The sequence below is a fragment of the Aphidius gifuensis genome, linkage group LG2, assembly GCF_014905175.1.
Source record: "Aphidius gifuensis isolate YNYX2018 linkage group LG2, ASM1490517v1, whole genome shotgun sequence".
In the NCBI taxonomy this organism is placed as follows: domain Eukaryota; kingdom Metazoa; phylum Arthropoda; class Insecta; order Hymenoptera; family Braconidae; genus Aphidius; species Aphidius gifuensis.
In genome coordinates, this window is record NC_057789.1 from 2,736,348 (window position 1) to 2,761,637 (window position 25,290).

General features: G+C 23.3%; 6 protein-coding genes across 7 annotated transcripts; 3 read left to right on the top strand and 3 right to left on the bottom strand.

Moving 5' to 3' along the window:
* The first annotated feature begins 483 nt into the window (after positions 1-483).
* LOC122849370 lies at positions 484-3,052 on the top strand. Its single transcript, XM_044148063.1, has 6 exons — positions 484-539; positions 2,011-2,183; positions 2,253-2,560; positions 2,645-2,713; positions 2,825-2,920; positions 3,008-3,052. Exons 1-6 carry the CDS (start codon positions 484-486, stop codon positions 3,050-3,052), a joined length of 747 nt encoding a protein of 248 aa, XP_044003998.1.
* A 4,133-nt stretch (positions 3,053-7,185) lies between these two features.
* LOC122849372 lies at positions 7,186-8,141 on the bottom strand. Its single transcript, XM_044148065.1, has 2 exons — positions 7,430-8,141; positions 7,186-7,343 (listed from the first exon to the last, which is right to left on the bottom strand). Exons 1-2 carry the CDS (start codon positions 8,139-8,141, stop codon positions 7,186-7,188), a joined length of 870 nt encoding a protein of 289 aa, XP_044004000.1.
* Positions 8,142-9,763: 1,622 nt separating this feature from the next.
* On the top strand, positions 9,764-10,757 carry LOC122849373. The gene is made up of 5 exons (XM_044148066.1): positions 9,764-9,950; positions 10,029-10,327; positions 10,395-10,463; positions 10,536-10,631; positions 10,695-10,757. Exons 1-5 carry the CDS (start codon positions 9,764-9,766, stop codon positions 10,755-10,757), a joined length of 714 nt encoding a protein of 237 aa, XP_044004001.1.
* Positions 10,758-13,855: 3,098 nt separating this feature from the next.
* On the bottom strand, positions 13,856-22,637 carry LOC122848305. 2 transcript variants are annotated; one of them, XR_006373449.1, is made up of 8 exons: positions 21,912-22,632; positions 19,826-20,049; positions 19,542-19,686; positions 18,981-19,103; positions 18,676-18,864; positions 14,757-14,993; positions 14,194-14,233; positions 13,856-13,949 (listed from the first exon to the last, which is right to left on the bottom strand). XR_006373449.1 is itself a non-coding variant. In XM_044146285.1 (8 exons), exons 1-7 carry the CDS (start codon positions 22,063-22,065, stop codon positions 14,194-14,196), a joined length of 1,104 nt encoding a protein of 367 aa, XP_044002220.1. In that variant the 5' UTR covers positions 22,066-22,637; the 3' UTR covers positions 13,856-13,949. The 2 variants fall into 2 exon arrangements, 1 of the variants encoding a protein (XP_044002220.1); XM_044146285.1 differs by having other exon boundaries at positions 14,757-14,985; positions 21,912-22,637.
* LOC122848306 (pancreatic lipase-related protein 2) lies at positions 15,829-17,732 on the bottom strand. The gene is made up of 2 exons (XM_044146286.1): positions 16,510-17,732; positions 15,829-16,419 (listed from the first exon to the last, which is right to left on the bottom strand). The coding sequence occupies exons 1-2, from the start codon at positions 17,243-17,245 to the stop codon at positions 16,124-16,126; spliced, it is 1,032 nt and encodes a 343-aa protein (XP_044002221.1). The 5' UTR covers positions 17,246-17,732; the 3' UTR covers positions 15,829-16,123.
* Positions 22,638-23,951: 1,314 nt separating the features above from the next.
* LOC122848307 (39S ribosomal protein L16, mitochondrial) lies at positions 23,952-25,140 on the top strand. Its single transcript, XM_044146287.1, has 5 exons — positions 23,952-24,086; positions 24,190-24,261; positions 24,339-24,496; positions 24,584-24,829; positions 24,908-25,140. Exons 1-5 carry the CDS (start codon positions 24,044-24,046, stop codon positions 25,121-25,123), a joined length of 735 nt encoding a protein of 244 aa, XP_044002222.1. The 5' UTR covers positions 23,952-24,043; the 3' UTR covers positions 25,124-25,140.
* Positions 25,141-25,290: the final 150 nt, after the last annotated feature.

Sequence of the window (25,290 nt, forward strand, 5' to 3'; positions counted from 1 at the left end):
TTAACATTTACTAATCCTCTAACCTTCAAGTTAAACTTACTTAAATTATTTCATATATCTTGTAACTGTACTTGTTTCATTTCTAATATTATAATTGGGCTTGATTGGAACAATCAATTCCCAATAATTCTAAAACATATTTCAAATTACGACATGGCAGCGAATTTTCCAAAAAAAACTTACCATCCCAAGAAAAACCATTTCCGGATCGCTATTTTGATTCCAATTATTTTTTCAATTATTATCATGAGCATGAGATACCAAGGCAGTCGCTCTGGTATTTTGTTACTGATTGATTGCATTTATATCGAATTTTATATGCAAATGTTTAGTTTTTGTGGATTACTCCTCAGTGTTTACCAACGATTTGACCATTTGAATCATCTAATTTTAACGGAAGGTATTTATTATAACTATACGGCTTTAGAATAAGTATATTGAATGCAGTTTTTTGTTCTAGATGAGACGGACAATAAAGTCGGAATGATAAGTTATAATTGTGACAGTATTGGACTTCAAAAATCATGGTGGCTACACTGGCATTTAACACAAGCGACAGAAATCATTAATCAAGTTTGGAGTATTCAATTGTTCTTCTGGATCAGCAAATTATTTTCAACTGCTGTTGTTAAAATCTATAGTATCTCGTACGACATCCAATTAAATTGGAGACTGACGTTTCATGATTCCATCATAGGATTTTTATCTCTTTACCAACTTTATATTATTATTTTTTTTTGTCATATAACAACTAAGCAGGTGAGTCTCAATATAGCATTTCAAAAATATTTATAAATTATTTTTTTTAAAACAAACTTCAGGCGAATAAATTGGCTCAAAAAATTTTATCTCCCATGAAAATTCAAAACAAGGAGGAACCTAATTCGCAGGTATTAATTTTTATATTTCTGAAGATTATCTCAGTTTCATAAATCATAATTTCAATTTTTTATTTTTTTTGCAAGAACGAGGATTTGGCAAATGCATATTTTTGTACAAAAAAAATACGTTTCTCTGCTGCACATGGATTAATTCACATTCACCTTCCATTATTAATTTCTGTAAGTATAATTATTCAATAATTTTGTGCATTTATACAATCGGTAATAAGATTTTTTTTATTTAGATGATTGGTGCAATAACGACCTACCTTGTTATTTTGTGCAAAACACCACAATAAAAATTAATTTTAATATTACTATCAACAGCTAACTCAATTTTTTTTATCAACCAAATTAATTAAACATAAACAAATAGATCGTAATTATTGCGATAAATATTTTTGATTAATGCCCAAATAATACAAATTTTTTATATTTATAATTTCATATCCACAAAATTGTGAATACATTTAAAAAAAATTAATCAATATACATTTGTGACTTGTCAAGAATAAATTGTCCAGAAAGGGAATTGAAGTATTGTCTTACATGTTCATCACTGAATTTCAAGAGCAATAAACTGAGCAAGCAATAAATATTTAACAAATAAATACAACAAATATTAGCATGCACTTGTACAAATCAATATCAAAAAAAAAAAAAAAAACTACCTGCCAGTTTCAATTTGTTAGTGAAGACAAAACCAGTGAATAAAAAAATAAAAAAATAAAATGCTCAATGACATTGGGCCAATTTTAAATACAGCGAAATTATACGGTTGTCCTCCTCACAAAATAATAGGTCACAGGCTAATTATAAAAAAGTGGGGAGTATTAATTTTCATTATAGTCAGTATCACCATAATAATATCCTTCAAACATTCTTTACATTTGTATTTGAATAATGAAACAATATCCATGTTTCATTTTATTGTTATGATGAGAAAAACATTTTTATTAATTTGCATTTTATCTGATGGAATAATATCAATAATTAAAAATGATAAATTATCATCAGCATTTGATCATCTTCATGTGTATGATGTATCATCAAAATTTAATAATAAAAAAATACATTTTAAGATTGTTAATTGTTGTCGAATTTTTGTTTTTATAAATGTACTTTATAGTGTTGTTCAGGCTTGTTTAACTTATTATTGGGGTAAAAAATCATTACAAGTTGAAGGAATTATTGTTAATTTTCATACGGCAATTATGTCAATGCAAATTCTCAAATTTTGCAGTATCATGTGGCTATTGTATCAACGTTTTAGTCATCTACAAAAACTCATTTTACCAAATGGTAATACATCAATAGAAAATATATTTATGAAAATGTATTTATTAAGTATTTGTTTTTGTTTAAATGCAGAATCAGCTAATGTTGGAATGAAGATTATGATTGAGACATCGTATTTTATTGATTTACAAAAAATAAGATGGCTACATTGGACACTGTCAATGGCTGCTAATGAAATTAATAATGTTTATTCTATTCAATTATGTTTTTGGGTAACATCACTTACTCTCAATGGAATTAGACGAATGAATTCATTTCTTGATGGTATTGAAGAACCTGATGATTCGGCAATTCTTTTAATTCGTGATTCACTTATTGTTATTTCTAGTTTTGCTTATCTATTTTTAATAGCGATTTCATGTCATTTTACATGTCTTAAGGTAAGAATATTTTTTTAAATATATTATAAATTAAATTAGTTTATAAATATTTAATTTGTTTTTTTTTTTTTATTTTATTTACAGGCAAATTGTGTGGGAGAAGACATATTTTCAGTTTACTCTCTTGTCCAGAGTAGATTTCAAATGCAAACGGTAAATTTTTTTGAATGTTCTTTAATAATTTATTGTTAAATTTAAAAATTTAAATATTATATATTTCTATTTAAATTAATTTATAAAAATATTATTTACATTTTATTTCAGGATGATTTCAAAGTACCAATATATTTTTGTGTAAAAAAATTACATTTCACAGCAGCTTCGGGACTTTTTGAAATTCATCTTCCACTTCTCATGTCGGTGAGATTTTGTAAAATACATATTAATTAACAATTATTATTAGTCACATTAAATGTCAAATTAAATTTTTAATTATTTTATTTTTAGATCGTCAAGACAATGACTGCCTACCTTGTAATTTTACGTTCGTAATATAATTAACAATGAAATATCACGTTTAATATCAAGGTGATGATAAAAAAACAAAATATTAATAATTCATTCTTGTATAATTATTATTTCAACGTAACAAATTCCCAAGTATTTTATTTTTATTTCAGTCAAATTAATTTACCCTAAAAACCAATAAATTTTTCTTTCTGTTTTACATATTAATTTAATGAAAATAAATTACATCAACCCAGTTTAACTTGTGTAAAAGTTGCAGTAGAATTATACATTTTTTAGTGCTTCATCTAAGACAACACAAAAAAAAAGAATAAAAAGTGCAACAGTTTATTAAATAAAATAAAGAAATTATCATTAATAATTAAAAAAAACATTGCGTTGATATTAAATGTTGAATAAATATTTTATTTTTACTTATAAAATTGCGCTAATTGTTAAATTAAATTTTAAAATATCAAAATTGTGAGTTTTTATTAAATTTGAAATTTCAATCACCTGCTAAATCATTAATTAATTTCTAAAATAACAAAGAAAAAAAAAAGAATAATGTTTACAAGTGCTGAGCCATTTTTTTGGGGAGGAAGAATTGTTGGCAGTTGTCCTTGTAAATTAAAAAATCATAGTATTATAATTCCAAAGCTTGGAATAGCTTATTCAACGTTAATAAGTATTGGCATTATGTACAACATAGGATCATCATTACCTTATTATGCAAAAGATGCAGCAGATAAAAATGCTCAAATATTAGCTGTGTTTAGATCATTGTTAAGTTACTCTTGTTATTTTATCGATGTCATTATAACTGTTTGTTGGAACAATCATCTGGCAACAGCTTTGGATCATCTTCATAAATATGATACATCTACAAATTTCAAAACTCCACTTTATCGATCGAAAATTAATTATTGTTGGATCATTGTGATAATTGTACTGGCCTGTTGGTTTTTAATTGGATACATTGCTTATCATATTGACCAAAGCTCTCCTCTCATAACTGGATACTCGTATGTTTTTGTTTATTGTGGTATGTCAATGCAGGTATTTAAATTTTGTGGTTTTCAAATTTTACTCTATCAACGATTTTATCATTTATCTAGGCTTGTTATTCCAGAAGGTAAATATCCCATTTTACATTGACAAATTAATTTATATAAATTAATTTTAATTTATTAATTTATAGAATTAACGAGAATCAAAGTTATCAATAAATCATCTTATAATTTAAAAGTTGTATGGAAAATGCATTGGAAGCTTTCAGAAGCAACTGAAATTATAAATTCAATATATTCAATTCAATTATTTTTATGGTTATTAGTATTTTCATTCAATTTTTTAACAAGAATTTACACACTTCTTCATTATCAACAATATCAAAAATTAATAACCATAAGAGATACATTATGTGGTTTTTTTTTTTTAATTAATATTATTATTATAACGACATCGTGTCATTTAACAAGTGGTATGGTAAGTTTATTAATTAAAATACTTGATTTGATTTTTTTTTTCGGAAGTTAATTAATATATTTTGCAGGCAAATCAAGTGAGAGAAAAAATTTTTTCCCCTGATTCAATTATTTCAATGGATACATTTAAAACAGAGGTAATGTTTTTTATATTTCTTATTTAGTAAATTTTATTATTTGTAAATTAATTTATATACGTTCCTTTTTTTAGGGAAACTTGAATACTGCTGCTGTGTATTTTTTCTTAAAAAAAATTAATTTCACTGCTTTGAGTGGTTTATTTGAAATAAATCTTCAGTTATTTATTTCTGTAAGTATATTTTTTTTATAGACTAATAATTTATATATTTTTTTATTTATATTTTAGAGAGTAATAACTTTTTTTTTTTTTGCTAGATTATAAGTGGATTGACAACGTATTTAGTTTTTTTAGAAAAGACACGATAAATAACTGATATAAATGCGAGCTTGAGATTAATTAAATACATAATAAAATTTATTATTTTGTATAAACAATAAATGAGAATTTATTTCTACGTCTGTTTATAATAATTTAAATTTTAATTTAAGAAATTAGTAAGTTTAATAAATTTAAAAATTAAATTCGTATTCTATTAATTTTTTTATTTATTTATTTATTTATTTATTGTAATTAATTTTTAATTTATAATTTAAATAAATTAAACACATTTAACGTATTCAAGTTTTTTTGCAAATCATCAATAATTTTTTTTTAACCAGACAATAAAATAACAAATTAAATTTTTTTTTTTTCAAAAGTCAAACTGTGTTTTTTAAATACAACAAATACAAATAAAAATATGACATCTAGTTATATTTAATTTCCAATGTAATCACAAGTGAATAACACAGAGCTTGTTATATCGATCAAAAAAAAAAAAAAAACAAATAAACAAAACAAATATTTGACAAAAAAAAAAATATAATTTGATACTTGACATTGATCGTAGGCAGTCATAATGGTCTAATTTGTTTCACCCAAAATTATAAATGATAATCAATATAGACAAATGAAAAAAATTGTGTCAAATAAACTTGGATAAATTCAGTTGACGAAAAACATACTCATTGATATAATCAGATTTTATTTCTCAATCTCATTGTGAATTTGAAAAATGCATAAAATATGTTAAACGATATTAAACCATTGTTGTACTGTGCTACTGTTGTTGGTTGCTTACCTCACAAAATAACTGGACACAGTTTTATAATAACAAAATGGGGAATAATTTATGATTTTATAATGTTAATAATTGCTATATTTTTTTGTGGTTTTACAATGAATTATTTTTTAGCCGAATATGCTAATCCAAAAGATAAATTATTTGTTGGAATAAGAAGATTTATATATTTTCTTTGTTTAATTACCGATGGAATATTTTCTCTATCATTTAATAATCAAATAACAAAAGCTTTAAATATTCTTCATGCATATGATGTGTCCGCAAAATTTCATAAAAAAAATCATCGAGTTGTTCGTAATTTTATTAGAGCTTTAATTATAATTGACATAATTTATTGGACAATTGTTGGATATTGTTCTTATTTTTGTGCAATAAAATATCATTTATTTGATGCAATAATGCACAGTTTTTATGGTTTAACAATGTCAATACAAGTATTTAAATTTTGTGGAATAATGCAACTGGTTTATCGACGATTTAATCATCTAAGTCAATTGGTACTATCAAAAGGTAATTTAAAAAAATCAATATTCAACTCATATTTAAATTAAATTACATGATTTTTTATAGACTCAATGAAAATAACAGTATGTGGGCTTCACAGAGAATGGCATTTTTTAAAATTAAATGAAGTTTGGTCGTTGCATTGTAATTTGACAACAGCTGCTGAAGAAATAAACAGCGCATATTCATATCAATTGCTCATTTGGATTGTCTCATTGTCGGTTAATGGTCTATCAAGAATTTATATTTTAACAATGAATCGTAATGGTGAAATTTTTTCGAAAATTAGAGATGCAATGTTTGTTTTTGCCTGTTTTATTAATTTATTTTTCATCATTGTTTCGTGTCATTTAACGAGTCAAAAAGTGAGTTGAAAAATTTTTTAATTAATATGTATTTTTTTTTTAAACTAAATAATTTTTACAGGCTAATGGAATTGCAGAGGCTGTTTTTTCTCCATTATCAAAAATTAAAAGAAAATCCAACATGTGCGAGGTAATGATTTATAAATAATTGAAATATTTAAAAAAATAATACGATTATTAATTTATTTATTTAATTTCAAGAACAACGTTGAAGCTGCAATGTATTTTGTCGTTAAGAGATTGAATTTTACTGCTGCGAAAGGCTTTATTAATATTCATCTTCCACTATTAATTTCCGTAAGTATTTATTTAAAATAAGCACATATTTTAATATCAATTTTAATCATTCAAATATTTTAGATTGCCGGAGCAATGACAACTTACCTGGTTATTTTACATAATTAATCAAATTGTAATTTAAAATTTTTTTATATTTTTATTTGAATAACAGTCTGATTTTTATTTAATTCTTATTAAAATTGTATTTATTAAATTAATTTTTCAATAGTTGTATATAGAAATAAAATGTAAACAAGAAAATTATATAATTTTATTTTTTCTTTAATTTATTTACAGCAAAAAAAAAAATCAATTTATTTGTTTTTATATTTATTCATTTAGCCCATTTGTGCATCCATGATTTTTTGATTGACTTCATTAATTTTATTAACAAATGAAATAAAATAGTCGGTAAAACTCATTTTGGATCGCTCAACTTGCGGAAGAGACTCGTATTCCCGTTCAAGCCTAGACAGTAGTGGTGTTTGCTCGTCAACTAAAAGAAATAAAATAAAAAAAATATTATCACTCATTTGTGTCATTAGTAATTAATTATAATTTATTTATAAAAATTATCATCACTCGTTTCAGTTCGTCTCTGATACTGTTGTCGTCTAATCGGTGTTTCTTCAAATGACGTTCGTCTAATTCCAAGTGGTGCCTCTGGTATTTCATGAATTGTATTTAAATTTTCATCAAACCTGACACGTTTAGTAACACCATTTTTTGTATCAGCTAATTTCATTTCAAGATTAACAGTGGTATGTATAGGATCCATGTTTTTTCCTGTTCTTACACCTTTAGCCATTGCTGCGGCTAATGTTAATTCTAACACAGCATCAACATGTTGACTCGCTGGTATTTCCTTGAAGTGCACGACGTTGTCAATTATTCCCATTGGTTTTTGTAGCACAACTGAGTTAAAAGTGTCACCTGTTAAACTTCCTGCGACAGCACCAGCCGGACCACATAATATAATACCACCCAGAATAAATGATCCTTTATTAGCTGATGCAAATATTTCTTTAGCTCGTTCTGTATCACCATTCAACTCAAATATTGCTGCTTCAATGTGTCCAACGACAGGTATACTTTCATCTATATGTTTAACATTTTCCCATAAATGTGTTATATTTTTAAAATTATTCCAACTTTCTTGAGCTTGAGCTTTTTCACCAATTGCATATAAAAATAAAAATTTTGCTTGTGATACTATTGGAATTGAATCAATAAATGTTGGGCGACTTTTTGACACTCCAACGGTCGTTAATAAAACTAAAATAAATAAATACATGACAGCTTTACTCTTTTATGTCAAAAGAAACACTAACTACTTCATTAATTTAGTTTCTTTTTTTTAATTTTTATATCTATGTATTTTTGAAGCAGCGTTATTTTTGAATGGACTTTGATTGTTTAATTAGTCTGCTGTCTGACGTGCCAGATACCTGGTTTACAAAAATTAAATTGATGTATATTTTTTTTATCTCTAGATATTTTAATCCTATTTTTATTTATTTTTGTAATCACTTTTTGTAACCACTATGATAAAACGACATTAAATTTATACTGAGGGTCTGGATACAGTAACACGTTGTCAGCACTTTTAAGCCTTGTGATCAAAACGTGTTACTGTTGACAAACCCTCAATTGTAATATTAAAAAATAATTTAAAAAATATTTAAATATCATAATTAAAAACTAATTTTATATTTCAAAAATATTTCTATTTATATTTATATTTTTTTATCGATTATTTACCCAGAATCAATTTAAATATAAACTTAAATTTTTTCTATAAATAAATCAAATTTTATTGTCAATAAATTAAACTCTCTATTGAATATTTTTTCATATTCAACACCTCCTCAAACAATAGAGACACTTCATAAAATATTTAACCAAATATTTAAGTACAAAAAAAAAAAAAAAACAAAAAAATTACAATCGAAAAATAATGATCAAGAAAAATCAAACAACAATAAATTACTATTGTTTGATTTTCCTTGATCATTTATTATTATTAATAATAATAAAAAAATAAATAAATTGTTATAAATTCAAAATTATTATATCTGATTTGTGATTTTTTTTTTTTTTCATAAATTATTTATTATTAATGATAATTTTCTGTTATTATTTTTGATTGATAATTTCTTGTAGTAAAAAAAATTACTAATTCATCAAATAAAATATTAAAAATAAATTGACAAATTCTTTTAAGTCATACTAAATTTTATATGTATCCAATTTTTATCCCTGTCATGTAGAATGCTTAAACAAACATTTCAATACCACCCAAATTAATGTATGTGAAAAAAAATAAACACTAAATTAAATATGACTTTTTTTTTTTTTTTTCTTATTCATATAATAGTACACATCATTATCAGAATTTTATATATAAAAAATAAAGCCGACTTAACATTTCCGCGTTGTGATAAATATTGGTATTATGAAAAAGTCATGTCAAAGTGTTGAGATATGAGCTAAAAAGTTTTACAATAATTTAAGTAAAAATAATTTATTTTAATAATGTTTCATGATGTTGAATCACTTATTTGGGGAGCAAAATTATTCGGAAGTATTCCATATAAAATAAGTGATCATAAAATAAAATTAACAAAGCTAAGAATTTCTTATTGTGTTTTCATGTCAGCGGTAATGATTGCGACAGTTGGATTCGCTGTTTATTTCGATTCAAATGATCTTGATGATATCAAAAGTATACTGTTAATGAAAACAAGATCTGGTTTAAGTTGTACATGTTTTTTAATTGATTCAATAATAACAATTTATTTAAACAATCATTTAATATCAGCACTTGATCATATTCATGTTTATGATTTATTTGCAAAATTTAAATACAATAAGTATTATTCAAATGAAAATTTATGTCAAATTATAACGATAATTATGTCAGCATGTTGGGCTGGTGTTGGATATGCTGTTTATAAAATTGATAGTTCATATCCACTTTTTAATTGTTTTGCTTATATTTTTGTTTATGGTGGTACATCTGTGCAAATATTAAAATTTGCTGCTATTATTTTGTTATTATATCAACGATTTAATCATCTCAGTGATCTTGTTTTGCCACAACGTAAATAATTCTATTTATATTTTTAAATAATTTTTGTAGATGTTTGTTTATTTATTTTGTTTATTTATTTATTTGCAGTTTCCAAGAGAATAAAGGTTAAAATTATCAATCAAATTTCGTATGATCTTAGACTCGATGATATCTGGTGGTTACATTATAATCTTTCATCAGCTGCTGAGGAAATTAATCGTGTTTATTCTGTTCAACTTTTAATATGGATATTTTCATTTTCACTCAATGGACTTTCGAGAATTTATACTCTCATTACACCAGAAGATGATTCTGTATTTTCTAAATTACGTGATATTTTATGTGCAACTGGATGCTTTATTAATTTATTAATCATTACAGTTTTTTGTCATGTTACAAGTAAAAAAGTGAGTATGAAATGGATAAATATTTTTAAATAAAATTCATTTTTTTTTCTTTCTTATTTTTGTTTAGGCAAATCGTGTGAGAGAAAATGTTTTTGCACCTTACTCAGTTGTTGCAAAAAATTCACATCTCATTCAGGTAAAATATCCATTAATTAAATTTTATATTTTACTAGAAATTTTAATAAACAATATTTATTTAATTTTCAAGGAACACAGTCCAGCAATTGTTTATTTTTGTGTTAAAAAATTAAGCTTCACAGCTGCTTCTGGATTCATTCACGTTCACTTACCACTTTTACTTTCTGTAAGTTTTAAAAATTAACGGTTGATTATTAATTTTATAAATTACCTTGTTCTTTTTTTATAGATTGCCGGAGCAATGACGACTTATCTGGTTATCATTTACAAGTCACCATCTAAATTAGCATAGAATTTCAAATATTATTTCACAATCAAATTGACAATTTATTTTTAAATTAATTAAATGTATAATTATATTTTGTAAAAACGTATAAAAATTGTTTAAATATTTATGTGCACTAAAAAGTATTCATAGCTATAAAAAATAACAAATCAAAATTAAATATAAATTCTGTTGTAAATTTTTGTACAAAAATAAATAAATAATAAAAATAAAAATCTAGTAATATTGTAATTTGAATTTATGAATGAAAAAAGTACCTGTTAAAATAAAATATACTTTAAAAATAATTAACCAAACTTGTAACTGAATAATAAATAAATATTTTTCAAGTAAACAATATTCATAATCTCATCTTTGTAAAATTAAAAAAATATATGAAATCAATGTAGTTTTAAATAATCAATTGATCAATAATTTATTAGATATATCTTCATGCTTATTATAATAATAATATTAATAATAATAATAATATTATAACAATACAATTTTATTAATCATCATTATAACACTATTATTAATCTGTTTTTATTTTATTTATATCAGACATGACAATATGTATACACTTCATATGATCATTAATATTTTTTTCTATTTTTTTTTATTTTTTAAATTCAATTTTTCTACATTATTATCATTTTTTTTATCTATTACATTATAACTATATAAGTTATAAAATGATTATAATCTTTGTCAAAGACCAATTCTTGTTTAATTCATTTTTTTTTTTTTTTTAAATACAATATAAATTCATTCATATATCTGAAAAACATTGTGACTTTGATCAATCAAATAATTTTTTTATATTCAACTGTGAATAAACAATAACAACAACAAAAAAAAAGTTGAAAAAAAAATAATTACCACTATGTATTGACGTGAAAAACCATCCAGAATTTTCATGATAATTTTTTTGTTTTTTTTTTTTACAAAAAATTTGTTTTTTTTTTTTTTGTTTTTTGATATTTTTATACGATAAAACAATTTTAGTGTTTATAGTAAATTTTAATAAACACACTTTGATGTAAAATAGTTAAATTCATAAAAATTTAATTACATATTGTATAGATTATCACGATTTTTTTAATTAATTAATTTTCTTTTTTTTGTATACGCTGATTAGAAATTTTTTATTTATTAGTCTTTATTGATAGTTATTATTGTGAATATAATTTTTTGTTAATTATTAAATATTTTTATATTATTAAAATTAAAATTTTAATAAAAATAATAATAAATTAATTTTTTAAATAAATTATTAAGCTAATTTAACGTAAATTAATTTATCTAACAGTCAATTATGATTTTCGATAATTCGAATTTTTTATTATTATTTATTTATTTTCAAATTTTGAATTTAAATTTCTGTGGCGATGGTATTAAGCTTATTGTGATTGTTATGATATATTTACATATGCAATTAAATCACCATTGTGATGCCAATTTTATGGTAATATTTAATCCAGTCTCAGCAATTCAAAAGCATAAAAAATAATTTTTTATATATATTTTTTTTATTAATTAGAGAAAGATATATGAAATTTGGAATTTCATAATTCCATGCATATTAAAATGAGTCATTAATTTCTGTATGTGTATGGAGATGGAAAACAAAAATCATTTTTGAAAATTGAATATTAAAAAATATAAAATATATATATGATTCTCTTTTGTGACATTTAAATCTTTTGTTAGAATTTTTTATTTTTATGCATGAATAATTTTAAATGAAAATGAATGCTTGAATTTAAGTTATAAATGAAAATTTAAAATCATTCATTCGTTTAGAAAATAATTGAAAAAAAAAAAAAAAAAATACTTGTGCTTGTGGCTGACACATTGTCTATTATTTTTTAATTGACTCACATTGAAATTTAATATTGATTTTCATTTACGAAATTTCCATTGTTTTATGTATTTTAACTTTTTTATTTGTCTGTTTTAAAAAAATTAAAAAATGTGCAAAAGTATGAAAGATTGTAAAAATTAAAATTTTAGTAAAAGTAGAATTTTTTTTTTTTCTCTTACAAAGATTACAAGTATAAATAAAAAAAATATTTTATTAAAAGTTTTAAAAAGTTTTTAAATTTATCATTCACAAATTCGTGGTTTTTATTTTATTTTTTTTTTATTTTATTTTGTTTGTTAAATATTACAATTATGTGTGAAATTAATAAAAGTTTTTTTTCATATGAATATGTTAAAGATCATAGATAAGTTAGAGTTATGATTTTTTTTCAAAACAAAGTGTATATTTTTCTTTTTAGATTTTTCATAAGACAGTCTATTTAATTTTATAATAATATTAAATTATCAAACAATACATATGCATAAATAATTAATTTTTTTAGGCATTAGAAATTCATAAGATGAGTCAACGATAACTCATGAAACGATTTGTATTTTTCAATTTCTAACATCTCATAAAATACATCGAAATACATGGTGAAACTATTTAATCAATCCATTTTAACAATGTTATTTTATTTCTTTAAATTATTTTCATTCATGGATTTTCTAACTTTAGTATTTATTTTTCTTATTCTTGTTCGAATTCATAGGCTCATCTAAATTATCATTCATTCATAAATCATTGCATATTTTAATTTACTAATGACGAATGATGACATTATACATAAATCTATATTTATTATATCAATTAATTTAGATTCATTTATTTAATTTAATTTTTTTTTATTCGTTTCGTGGCCAATAATCACATTTTTACCACCTCAAAAATATTGTCATTTTATTTCATCAATAACTAGTGAATTCAAATGAAATTTAGTATATAAAATTGATGATTTAATCATTAAATAATAAAATAATTTATTTTATTTATTTTTTATTTATTTTTTTTAGTTGTGAAATACGATATGTTATTTTAAAATGGATTATTCAAGTCTTTTGTTATTTTATTTTGTTCATTAATTAATAATTAATACATTCATTCATGAAATAATTATAAAAGAGTACCCTGAAGTGTTGAGTTATCTCTTAGTCCCAAGGCAGTAATAATTTTGTGGCATGGCTCACGTTACGATATGTTTTATTATGATGTGTATTTGTGTGTATATGTGTGTTTAATATTTTTATTATTTTTTTAACAATTTTAATGAAGATTATCGCTTCATTGGAGCATTGGTGAGGGCACCATAATACTCCATAATTCACCCTGCGGGCTTTGGTCCAGGTCTGCCTCTAAAATATATTATAAAAATTTAAATATTTTTAAAATTACTTGTTTATACTGAATATTAAAATTTTACTTGAAATTTTTTTAAAAATATTCATCAAATTTATCTTTGTATTAGTAACATAAAATTATAAACTTCAAAAAATATTTTTTTCTCAATTCAAAATTATGAATTTATATTTTTTTTTTAAATTGAAAAATTACTCGCTTCTTTATAGTTTAAAAAAAAAATTTTTTCTCTCAACTCACCTACACAAACCATTCATCTTTTTGGCTAGCTGAGATGTCACTGTAATAATACAAAAAAAATTATAAATTTACATTTTAATTTTTTAATTTTTTTTTTATGTTTTATTCCATGCTAAAAACAAAAATTCTAAGGCTTCATAAAACGTTACATAATATTTGAATATTACCTAAACATTTGCATAATATAAAATAATTTATTTCATAATTTTACATGTATAATTAATTTAGAGAAATATTATTAAATGACATAAAAAAAATAAACTAAATATTTTATTCAATTTTGCCAAAAAAATCCTGGTTTAAATATTCTCTTAATTTTTCCCAGTACTACTCCAAAATGAGCGTAATTAAATTTTCAAAATTTAAAATCTCATTGTTAAATTACTAAGCCATAAAAAATATTACTCTGAATTTTTTTTAAATCACCAGAGAAAAATCCAAAAAAAATTCTAAATGATTAAAAAAATTCCTAGTAATTAAATAATTTAGTTAAAAATAAAAAAACTATTTTTATAATATTTATCAATTAATAATGTAAATAAAAAATTGAAATAAATTTTAACCTGTCTGAACCGTGGCTTCTCACTTTGCCTGGCAATAGAGGCGGACCCGGGCCACGCTGTGCCCGAGCCTGAGGCCCGCAGGGCGCAACCAGTTTCCCGGCCGTGGTAATGTTGTTGCTCCTGTTGGACCGTAAACTGTTCCGAAATTGTTGATAGGTCCCAATTGTCCCAATGATCCCTTCAGTGATGTCATTCCCATTGGCATACTCCCTCCGTTCGATTCGTACATCTGTTGCACTAAAACATCGTCAAACACATCAGTCCCGTCATGCTATAATTAATCCTCATAATTCATAATTATTTATCATCACATGTAATTTACATAAACATTACAATAATCTATCTGCAAATATGATAATTTAATTTACATCATTTAATATAAACCATGAATAAATTTAAAAATTAAAATTTTATTTTTATCAACAAATTTATTTATGATAAATAGAAGACTAAACTTTGCTAAAGTTTATATATGAAAATTCATTGACAAGTATTGGAAAATTATTCAAGGGGATTATCAGCAGTAGTATGTCGCGTAGTTATGATGAATTATAATTATGAATGTTTAAAGCACGTGAAACAATATATTATTGAAGATAAATCAATAATTTTATTTCAGTCTTGCTCACATTAATCAACCACCTTGAAGATAATAATTTTTTCGAAACTTATTTTTATCTTTGGCTTTGTGAAATAATATAGTATCTAAATGCCGGTCAATGAAATAAAATAACGTGAATAAATAAATAAATAAATTCACCAAATGAAATAGTATTGACTTTTTTTTTTCATCGATTTTCGATATACAAATTTTTGCTCTCAAAAGCCAGACATTTAATTGAGGTCAGATATTTTTATTGACATTTCAGATACTCGGAAATCTAAATTGTCATTTTTAAAATGATATTTATAATTTTTTTTAGTTATCAAATGAATAATGCAAGTGTTAATTTTACGATAAATGTTTGATAAATTTAGGGGTGTGTAAAAGATAATACCAATTAATTGATAATAAAAAAAAAAAATGAGCTAATAAAACAGATTATTTATTGTAGCTAAAAATAAGAAGAGATTTATTTATTCTCAGTCAGTAATTTATTAACAACATTGAATAATAATTGTAAATTTAAAAAAAAAAATTAAAATACAAATATAAATTACAACAATACTTTGGCATTTTATATTTTTAAATAATATCACTAATATATTATTTTTATACTTGAAATAATTAAAATATAATGTGAAAAAAAAAAATAATACAATTTAAAAAACAAATGATCATTTACAGTCAATAACATTTGCTCTATTTTTCTTTTTTTCTATTTGTTCTTTCGTGGCTTTTTTTATATTTTTTTTTTCATAATCCATCACAATTTTTCATCACTGTTAACTGTAAATAAACCACTAGCAAATGGAGTTTCACTTTTTGTTTTAACCAAGTAAAAACCTTTGTAATTATGATCAACTGGATCACCAGCAAGTACAGCTGGAAAACGTGGTGGACAAAGACCCAAAAGATATGCAAATAAACCAGAACATGGCCATCCCCAAAATCCAATTTTTGAATTAACTGATTCAGCAAAATACGCTGCTGACCTGTGATGATTACAGCCAAATGGATTTCTTTTTTCCCAACAACCAGGTTGATTAATACCACCATTAACTGTACAAAATCAATAGCAAAAAACATTGAAAGAAAAATAAAAAAAACAACAAACCAATAATAAAAAAATTATTAAAAATATATACAAACTATAAAAATCAATAGTTCCAGATGCTTCAACTTTTCCTTGTATAAATGCATTTGTATGAAAAACATCAACAAATTTAGCATCACTTGAGTCTAATTTATCATCTTTACCAACAGTTATAAACAATGGCATTGCTGGATCAAGACCAGTTATTCTATTTAATTTATATGGTTTTAAAACATTTGCTGTATATGCTGGTACATGTGCACCAAGACTAAATCCAATAACATGTATATTATTTAATTTATTAATATCAATTAAACGTTTTATTAATTGTGCCAAACAATAACCAACATGTGGTACATTATGCACAGCAATTGGATAACATGGTGATGCTGCAAGACGATGCCAATCAACAGCAATAATATTTAAATTATCTTTTTTTAAATATTCATTTTTAATATCAACAAGTGAATCTAAATGCATATTTGAATTATAACCATGTACAATAATTTTTGTTGATTTATATTTATTAAAATTTGAGCTATCAATATTTGAATGTGTATCATTAACAAATATTTGATAACCGGAACCAGGATTTCTTCTTGTATATAAATAAAATGTTATTTCATCATCTGGACATGTTTGATTTGTATGTATTAAACATGGTCCCATAAAATAATCACGTTTATTATTATTTATATTATTATCACTATCACTTTTATTAATATCACCAAGATTTTTTGATAATGCATTGCCAAGTAGCAGCATTGTTATTATTGATAATATTGTTAACATACTTAATCCAATAATATGTCTTGAATATTTAACACAATTTAATCCAGTTAATTTTTTAAATAATATATCCAGTATTAAGACCAAACCTGTTAATTAATTTGTTAATTGTATTAATTGGTTTATTGTATAGAGCACTTGTTAGTAATGACTGTCATCAAGCACAATCGCAAAGAGAATGTGCCACCTTGATCATGAAATAACACTGGCACTCTATTGTCAATTGAATTTCCATTTAAACTGACATCGTTTCGTTGATAATATATTTTTAAATATCATTTGTACTTGTTTTTAATTGTTATGTGCATGACGTTGACAGTGATAAGAAATAAAATATATTTATATTTTTTTTTTTTTTTACAAATGATAATGTGAATTGTCGGTTTGAAAAAAAAATTTTAAATAATAATTTTACTGTGTTTATTTAGTACAAACTACAAACTGATGACTGATTGTTTAAATAAAATAAAATTGTTGAAAATATTTGACAGTTTTATGATGACAAATGTGTCATATTGTTATCATGATAATAATAATTTTTTTTTATTTAATTTTAATAGAGTATAATTGAATTTATTGATTAAATTCAGAGAAGTGAAACTTTTATAATGACACATGAAAATTATGATTGTCGTATTATTCATAAAAAAAAAAAATATATGTGTCACGTATTTTATGAAACATTGTCATGAATACAGAATTATTATCAACCTTATTTTTTTTGCAAACTTTTAAACATAAAAATTATAATACTTTCAACGTGATGTAAAAATAAAAAAAAATTGGTAGAAAAAAAAAAATGAAAAATTGCGGTCAATTCATTAGTATGACTTTGACAATCATTCAGTGACCGAAATCTATATATTCATACACACAAGCATATATCAATATTAAAATATATGATAAAATATTTATTTTAATTTTAAATAATATTGTCAAATGGCTTAAAACTGACGCCTCTTTGTAAAAATAAATAAATCAGATATGAAAATGAAAAATGTAAATAAAAAATTTGATTAATAATTTCTGTGAATTATAGATAAGATAGTAAAATAAATTATTTACCATGTTAACAATAAATCATATGGCAATACCTGAAGAAACTCAACCAAATAAAAATACAAAAATTAAAAAAAAAAAAAAAAGTTCAATTGATAATCCCACGTGAATAATCAGCGAAACAATGAATATTTTTTCCGCTCTATATTCAAAACATAATGGAAAAAAAAAATAGTAACAATGATAATAGTAACAAACAATTATTACTGAAAATAAAAAAAAAAAATAATTCTCTTGATGCCTTGAATACGAAAAATAACAGGTACACATAAAGCAAACATAAAAAGACGATTAAAAAAAAAAAAAAAGTGATAAAAATAAAACTAAAAAAAAAAGAGAGCTTTTTTTTTCATTTAAAATACAGTATAACTCACATGGGAAGCTGACTGGTTGATGTGGATGTGTGTTGTTGGTATTTTGTAAATGCCTTGGTGTTACAACACGCTTTCGGCAATAACAAAGAACAGTACCAGCTACTAGTGCCATTGTACTCAAGACCAAGAAAACTGCAGCAACTGCAAACCAAGTCTTCTGCATTCCAAGTATTGTTGAAGCTTCTGTGTCTGTAAAATAATCAAAAAAAAATAAAAAGAGACATGTTATGTATTGTTTCAAAGAACAAAAAATAAATGATGAAAAAAAATATTAAAAGTCTACAGTTGTACTTGAGAAAACTTACTGGAGCAAAGTGGTGATGCAAGCTCATCGGAACCGTCTCCACAGTGATTAACGCCGTCACAAACAAGGTCGTCATCAATGCAAAATTCTTTCAATGTACAACGAAAATCCTTACAAGTGTGTTCTTAAGTGGCAGATTAAAAAAAAAATTTATATTTTTTTATTATTTGGTATTTTATTTCTTTAGAAAATTCAATTTCATTCAACAATTTCAAGTACACATTGCAGACAATATTAAAAAACATAATTTTTCTTTTGATTAATATAATAAATTTTTTTTCTAAATATTTTTTCATATATTAAAAATTCCAACTGTTATATTTATTACATTTTTAAATAGTGCCTGACCATATGCTTCAAGTTAAAATGCGCAAAATTATTAAACTTTAGCTACTAAAATTTGTATAATTTTCATTTGTAAATTAAACACATATATTATACTTGTAAATAAAAAATTATTTCTTATCTACAATGATAATAAAATAAGGAAAAATATTGAAATATTTTTCCTTAATAAAATATAACTTGTTATTTTTTAAAAAAATATATATTTTGTACAAACTTGGATCTTTGACGGCAGTGATAACAAGTCGAAAACCATTAGCATCAGTTCCCCATCCATCTGTTACATATTTCAACGTCACAAAGTTGGTGCGTGTATAAATTGATCCTACAGTAAGATGTGTATTTCTACACGATAAATCAGCCTGTAAATAAAATTAAAAATTTATCATAAACACAAATCTAAATAAAATATAAAAAAAGCAAAAAATAAACTTTTTGTTTTATAATTATATTGTTTAAATTTACATTGTTTATGAGGTTTTTTTTTTTTTAATTTTTTACCTTGAAGTTACTAACAGCATGTGCTCCATCATAAATATATAAATGATCATTACAATCCAATTGAAGTTGATCAAATCTCAGCATAAAACGTTGAAGTATACTATGAGTTTGAAATGTTATTGCACAATCGAGATTTCTTTCATTTTGTGATATTAATACAGCTCCATAAATTTTTCTGTATAAATCACGAAGAAAGTGATTTTTACAAATGATGCTCATCTTATCTAAAAAAAAAATTTTAAAATACAAATTTAATTCCATTGTAATCATTATTATCTGGGATATTCAACATGAAAAATAAGACACAAGATAATTTTATTTAACGACGATAAAATAAATTTAAACTAAATACATTTTTTATTTTTTTTTTTAAGGATCAAGTTGAATTTTATTATTTCTTTTTGCAATAAAAAAAGAAGAGATATTAAAATCATAAATTTAAGAAATGTGGCTGGATTAAGTTATGAGATAATTTTATCTAAGACAAACAATTTTTGTTGTATATTTTTTAATGAAAATAATAAAAGAAAAATAATTAATTAAAAAAAATAAAAAATGTAGCAAGGCTGCGTGTTAACCATGGACATTGATTAGACCATAGAACATAGCGTAAGCCAAGCACTTTTATCTCCACGAGATAGGGAACGCCACTGTGTGTGATGGAAGCACATACAGGGAGCTAGTCCGTGGTTATTATTATATTTTTTTTAAGCTTGGAAAAAATCATGAAAGAAGAATAATAGTTTTTTTTTCCAGACTGGGTTCGAACTCGCAATAGTACAACCGAACGTACATGCGAGATTTGAACTCCTCGATTTAGCTACCATAGCCGTTTCGAGTTGACAGAATTTAGCAACTTTTTAACTACATGAATTAATTTTATTTTATAAATTTAAAAAAAAAATTATTTTATTTATCTTTATCAATGAAAATTTTAATTTTATGTTTGTTAATTTTTTTTTTGTTTTTTTAATTTTTTTTTAAAAAACTTTACAAGTGTACTTGAAAAAAAACTGTCTGTTTCTCAGCGCACCAGTGCATTCACCAAGATAATTTGAGTACCAGAAAATTAGTCTGTGGCTATATACTGTGTCCTCATTTCTTAGAGAACTAACAACCATATAATATTTAAAAAAAAAAAAAACATTTATACGTATAACTTGGAATAATAATTTAAAAACCAAAGTTAAATGTTTTATTTTCTTTTTTTTTTTTTAAAACTTTAATAATTATTTTATATACATAAATATATCATTAGTGTTATTATTTATTTTAATTTAATTTTTTTATCATTCATAAAGTAATAATTCAAAAGTTTTACTGTAATTTAGTTTTGTATATTTCTCTTATCTCGGTTTGTGTATATACTCGAAGGTAAAACTTTAACCGCACTATATAAAATAATATACATGCATGTGTAATGAAGCCAAGTAAAAATTTTCTTCAACTTCTTAAATCATTGCTTTTCCACATGTAAAAAAATAATACACATTAAATTACTTTTTTAAATTTATTTTCAACAAAAAAAAAAAAACATTCAATTTTTTTCAAAAATTTTCTTCAACTTCTTAAATCATTGCTTTTCCACATGTAAAAAAATAATACACATTAAATTACTTTTTTAAATTTATTTCCAACAAAAAAAAAAAAACATTCAATGTAAAATTTTATTACAAATTAAGTGGTGAAAAAAAAAAAAGGATAAATTTTTTTATTTAAAAACTATTACTGTGTCGTAAAAAAAAATTGTAGTAAAATTAATATAGTAAATCTAAATGAGTCGTCAAATTTACCACCCTTATGCTTATGAAATTTTTTTATATAAAAAATATATTTAAAATAAAAAAATATCAATTTATTTAAATCAAAAAATATATACGTATAAAAGTAGTTCAATGAATTCAATCCTACAGGTTTGTAAACTAAACAATCGCGTGTTTGTGAATACGAGTTATTTGTACATATAATATTACAGTATTAAATATTAGTAGTTGTAAAATTGAGTATAGTATAATAACTTTATAAGTTTCAAAACTTATTCAAGATAACTTGTTAAACAATACAGGTATATATTAATACAACTTACAATCTTTTCCATCTTCAGCATTAACATTTGTCATCAATGTTTCACTCATAAATATAACAATAATAATATAAATAATATGCATTTTAATATTGATACAATTGCGAGGTCGTTGGGCACCCCAACGAAGGAGTGGCCCCCACGATGTGTCCGACATATTTTATCACTAAAATATCATGCTCCAATTTTTTTATATTTAAATTATTATTTTTTTTTTTTTTTCATTATTTTTTTATATTAAATTTTTGAAACATTGTAATTATTAATTTATCAATATTTATGTTATACATTTTATTGAATTATTAATAATTAAATAAGTATCAAATTTAAAAAATTTATTTTCAATATTGTTTTAAATTTCAAGCAAGTTTTGCATTTATTCACTTTTTTTTTATGAAAATTACACTTTATTTTGCACTTTTTATTTGTATAAATATTTTAAATTAGCTAGAATGAATTTAAGTTAACAATTTGAGTCTTAAAAATTGTTTAGAAATATAATTTTACAATAGAAAAAAAAAAAAAAATACACTTGGTATATATTTTATTGAAAAAAAATATATTTATTATTAATTTTAGTGAATTAAGTAATATAAAATGTTGAAAATAACTTAATTATATATTTAATTTAATTTTAAAACAATTTTAGACAAGCACAGAGAAAAACGTTATTGGCATAAAACACACAGTTTTATAAATGCCACTGAATCTTTAGGGCCAAGTTGTGTCTCGACAAAATGCTCGGGGGCCGCGCACCCTTATCGATCCACCAAGCTTTCAACCCCTATACATGCGCTCTTCCACCATGTTGTTTTACAATCACTGATATACACACTACCCTTATCTCTCTTACTCCCACTTAAATTATCAACAATTTTCCTTTTTTATTCATTCAATTCAGCAGCGCTTGCGCGTATTTCATATATTTTATTTTTGTTTTATTTTTTGGAATTTATACTTTCAACGATATCTGATTGTTTTTAATTGCTTGTGTTTTATCACTTTATCATGCTTCATTCGTTGGTGATGATGTATATAATAATAAATCAAATAAAAATATATTTTGTTTATAAAATTTACTATTTTAAAACTTTAAATGTATTTTTACTTTTTTCGTAGATTTTTTTTTTCGTCTCAAATGGATTTAGAAGGAAAAAAAGTATACTATATTTTACTTCAATTTTTATTGAGGGTGTGTCATTTATATCGGATAATCTCTTTGAGAAAAACAATTTTAAAGAAATAAAATTGTATTGGTTTGTTGATCGCTTCAATAATTTTATTTATTATTATTTTTTATATCAATTTTGTTTTTTTTTTTTTTTTATACTCGATGAAAATACAGATTGCTTTTTTCCTTTTTTTTTTAAATATTGTGGCCTACCAAGGTGCACCCACTCGACAATCGTGAATTTTTTTTTTGTTTTTTCTTTTATAAAAGTTTGAAACTTAGATATACAAGTTGGCCAATAGTTTTTATAATATAAATTTTTTTTTTTTATTTATTTTTTCTCGAGAGGATAGAGGATAGATTGGTTGCAATTTTAAAAGAAGATTGAAACTATTAGCAAGTATTTTCAGTATCCATAAAGCGATAAAAAAAAAAATGAAACGAAATAGTTTGAGGATATATATAAAGCTTAAATTTATTATTCTAGGAAATTAAATTTTTTAATATCGAGTTATGCAACGATGTAAAAATGATTAAATGGATTTATAAAAATTTTATAATATTAATGTAGGGTGCTGATGATATTTTAGTAACGCTCGATTGATTATGAAAAATATACTTTTTATATTAAACCTATTCAATATGCAAACCTCGAAGGGATAACCATTCCATATTTCTTTTTTTTTTTACTTTTTATTTTTTAGCTACTTGGCACATTGAGGGTGGGCGTCTATTTGAAATATGATAAGAAAAATCATTTAAAAATTTTTTTTTTTCGGCAAAAGAAATCATCTGTTGGTCAAATATTGAAACTGTTAATTTTATTTTCTTCATTATCGACACAAAAATGGAAACCCAAATATGTGAACCGGTCGATTTGAGGTTATGTCATTTGACAGACTGAATTTCTAAGGGAAAATTAATTGTTGAATTATTATTGTTTATCAATATATTGTTTGTCAAAATGTTGCTGTGTAAGATGAACAGTCTCCGGAATTTATTGTCAGGTAAATTAATATGAATCAATTAAATTTAAATGAAATAATTATAAACAACTTGTTAAATTGAATTTACTGAGTGATTATATTGTTTAATAATATTTGTTTATAGTTGAAAAAATGGCAGTATCGTTTAATCAATTAGCTGGACTAAAAAGATTTGATCCACCACCAAAATACCCAGGTAATTAATCAAGCTAATTAATTTATAATAATTGTTTGTATTTATATTACTAATAATGTTGATGTTTGTCTTTTTAGATATTGAACTTCCTGAAAGAAGAAGGCTAACAGTTCTTCCAAAAGTTCCACAATATCCACCTTCTTTAAGGCCTCATAAAATGCAAAAAAAATTACGTTTTATGCGTGGTCCAGAGCCTCATCATACAACATTTATTCACAAACAATTTGGCATTGTTGTCAGTATCATATTTATAAATTAAATCATAAAAATATACCGAGTTATTTAAATATATTAATTAATAATAAATAAAATTATATTACAGGCAACTGGAGGTGGAAGATTAAAACAACAACATTTTGAAATGGTTCGTATGTTTTTTTTACGACATTTACCATTTGATAAAACTGTATTTGCAATTTGGCGAGTTGATGCACCATGGCAACCAGTTACTAAAAAAGGACAAGGACAAAGAATGGGTGGTGGTAAAGGACCAATTGATCATTATGTTACACCAGTTAAAGCTGGAAGAGTTATTGTTGAAGTTGGTGGTCATGCTGAATATCAAGAAGTTAGTAAAAATTAATTTATAAAATTAATAAATTGTCATTAATCATTTTTTGATTATGAAAATTTTATTATTCAACAGGTTAAAAAAATACTTGAAAATGTTGCTGCAAGATTACCATTTGATGCTGTTGCAACAACTCATGAACAAATGATGGAAGATAGAAAGAAAGAACAATGGCTAGAAGAAAATAATAAAAATCCATGGACATTTAAATATATTATACAAAATAATTTATGTGGTGTTAATAATTGGATTTCACCGGTTGATAAATTATACTTTGGTAAATATCGTTAAAATTATGTAAATTAAATTCAAATAAAATTATATAATATAGAAAAATTATTATTTTTATAATTTTTTTTTCTAATTATTAAATATATCATGATAGTAATTTGATGATTTATTTAGAAAAAAATTACTTTAAAATGATTTGAGTTTATAATTTTGTTAATAAACGAAAA

Bases quoted from the DNA above. Each gene is read 5' to 3' on its own strand.
- LOC122849370 (XM_044148063.1), top strand. From the start codon at position 484: ATGATAAGTTATAATTGTGACAGTATTGGACTTCAAAAATCATGGTGG. The intron at 540-2,010 runs GCATTTAACACA...TGTACTTTATAG, and splicing joins AAATCATGGTGGCTACACTG to TGTTGTTCAGGCTTGTTTAA. The intron at 2,714-2,824 runs GTAAATTTTTTT...ATTTTATTTCAG, and splicing joins GTAGATTTCAAATGCAAACG to GATGATTTCAAAGTACCAAT.
- LOC122849372 (XM_044148065.1), bottom strand. From the start codon at position 8,141: ATGTATTTATTTATTTTAGTTTTATTAACGACCGTTGGAGTGTCAAAA. The intron at 7,344-7,429 runs GTGATGATAATT...TATTTCTTTTAG, and splicing joins TCAGAGACGAACTGAAACGA to TTGACGAGCAAACACCACTA.
- LOC122849373 (XM_044148066.1), top strand. From the start codon at position 9,764: ATGTCAGCATGTTGGGCTGGTGTTGGATATGCTGTTTATAAAATTGAT. The intron at 9,951-10,028 runs GTAAATAATTCT...ATTTATTTGCAG, and splicing joins TGATCTTGTTTTGCCACAAC to TTTCCAAGAGAATAAAGGTT. The intron at 10,328-10,394 runs GTGAGTATGAAA...ATTTTTGTTTAG, and splicing joins GTCATGTTACAAGTAAAAAA to GCAAATCGTGTGAGAGAAAA.
- LOC122848306 (XM_044146286.1), bottom strand. From the start codon at position 17,245: ATGTTAACAATATTATCAATAATAACAATGCTGCTACTTGGCAATGCA. The intron at 16,420-16,509 runs GTTTGTATATAT...GATTTTGTACAG, and splicing joins TGGAACTATTGATTTTTATA to TTAATGGTGGTATTAATCAA.
- LOC122848305 (XM_044146285.1), bottom strand. From the start codon at position 22,065: ATGTCGGACACATCGTGGGGGCCACTCCTTCGTTGGGGTGCCCAACGA. The intron at 19,687-19,825 runs GTAAAAAATTAA...TTTTATTTACAG, and splicing joins ATGCTGTTAGTAACTTCAAG to GCTGATTTATCGTGTAGAAA. The intron at 19,104-19,541 runs GTTTGTACAAAA...CTGCCACTTAAG, and splicing joins CACTGCCGTCAAAGATCCAA to AACACACTTGTAAGGATTTT.
- LOC122848307 (XM_044146287.1), top strand. From the start codon at position 24,044: ATGTTGCTGTGTAAGATGAACAGTCTCCGGAATTTATTGTCAG. The intron at 24,087-24,189 runs GTAAATTAATAT...ATTTGTTTATAG, and splicing joins TCTCCGGAATTTATTGTCAG to TTGAAAAAATGGCAGTATCG. The intron at 24,497-24,583 runs GTCAGTATCATA...ATTATATTACAG, and splicing joins ACAAACAATTTGGCATTGTT to GCAACTGGAGGTGGAAGATT.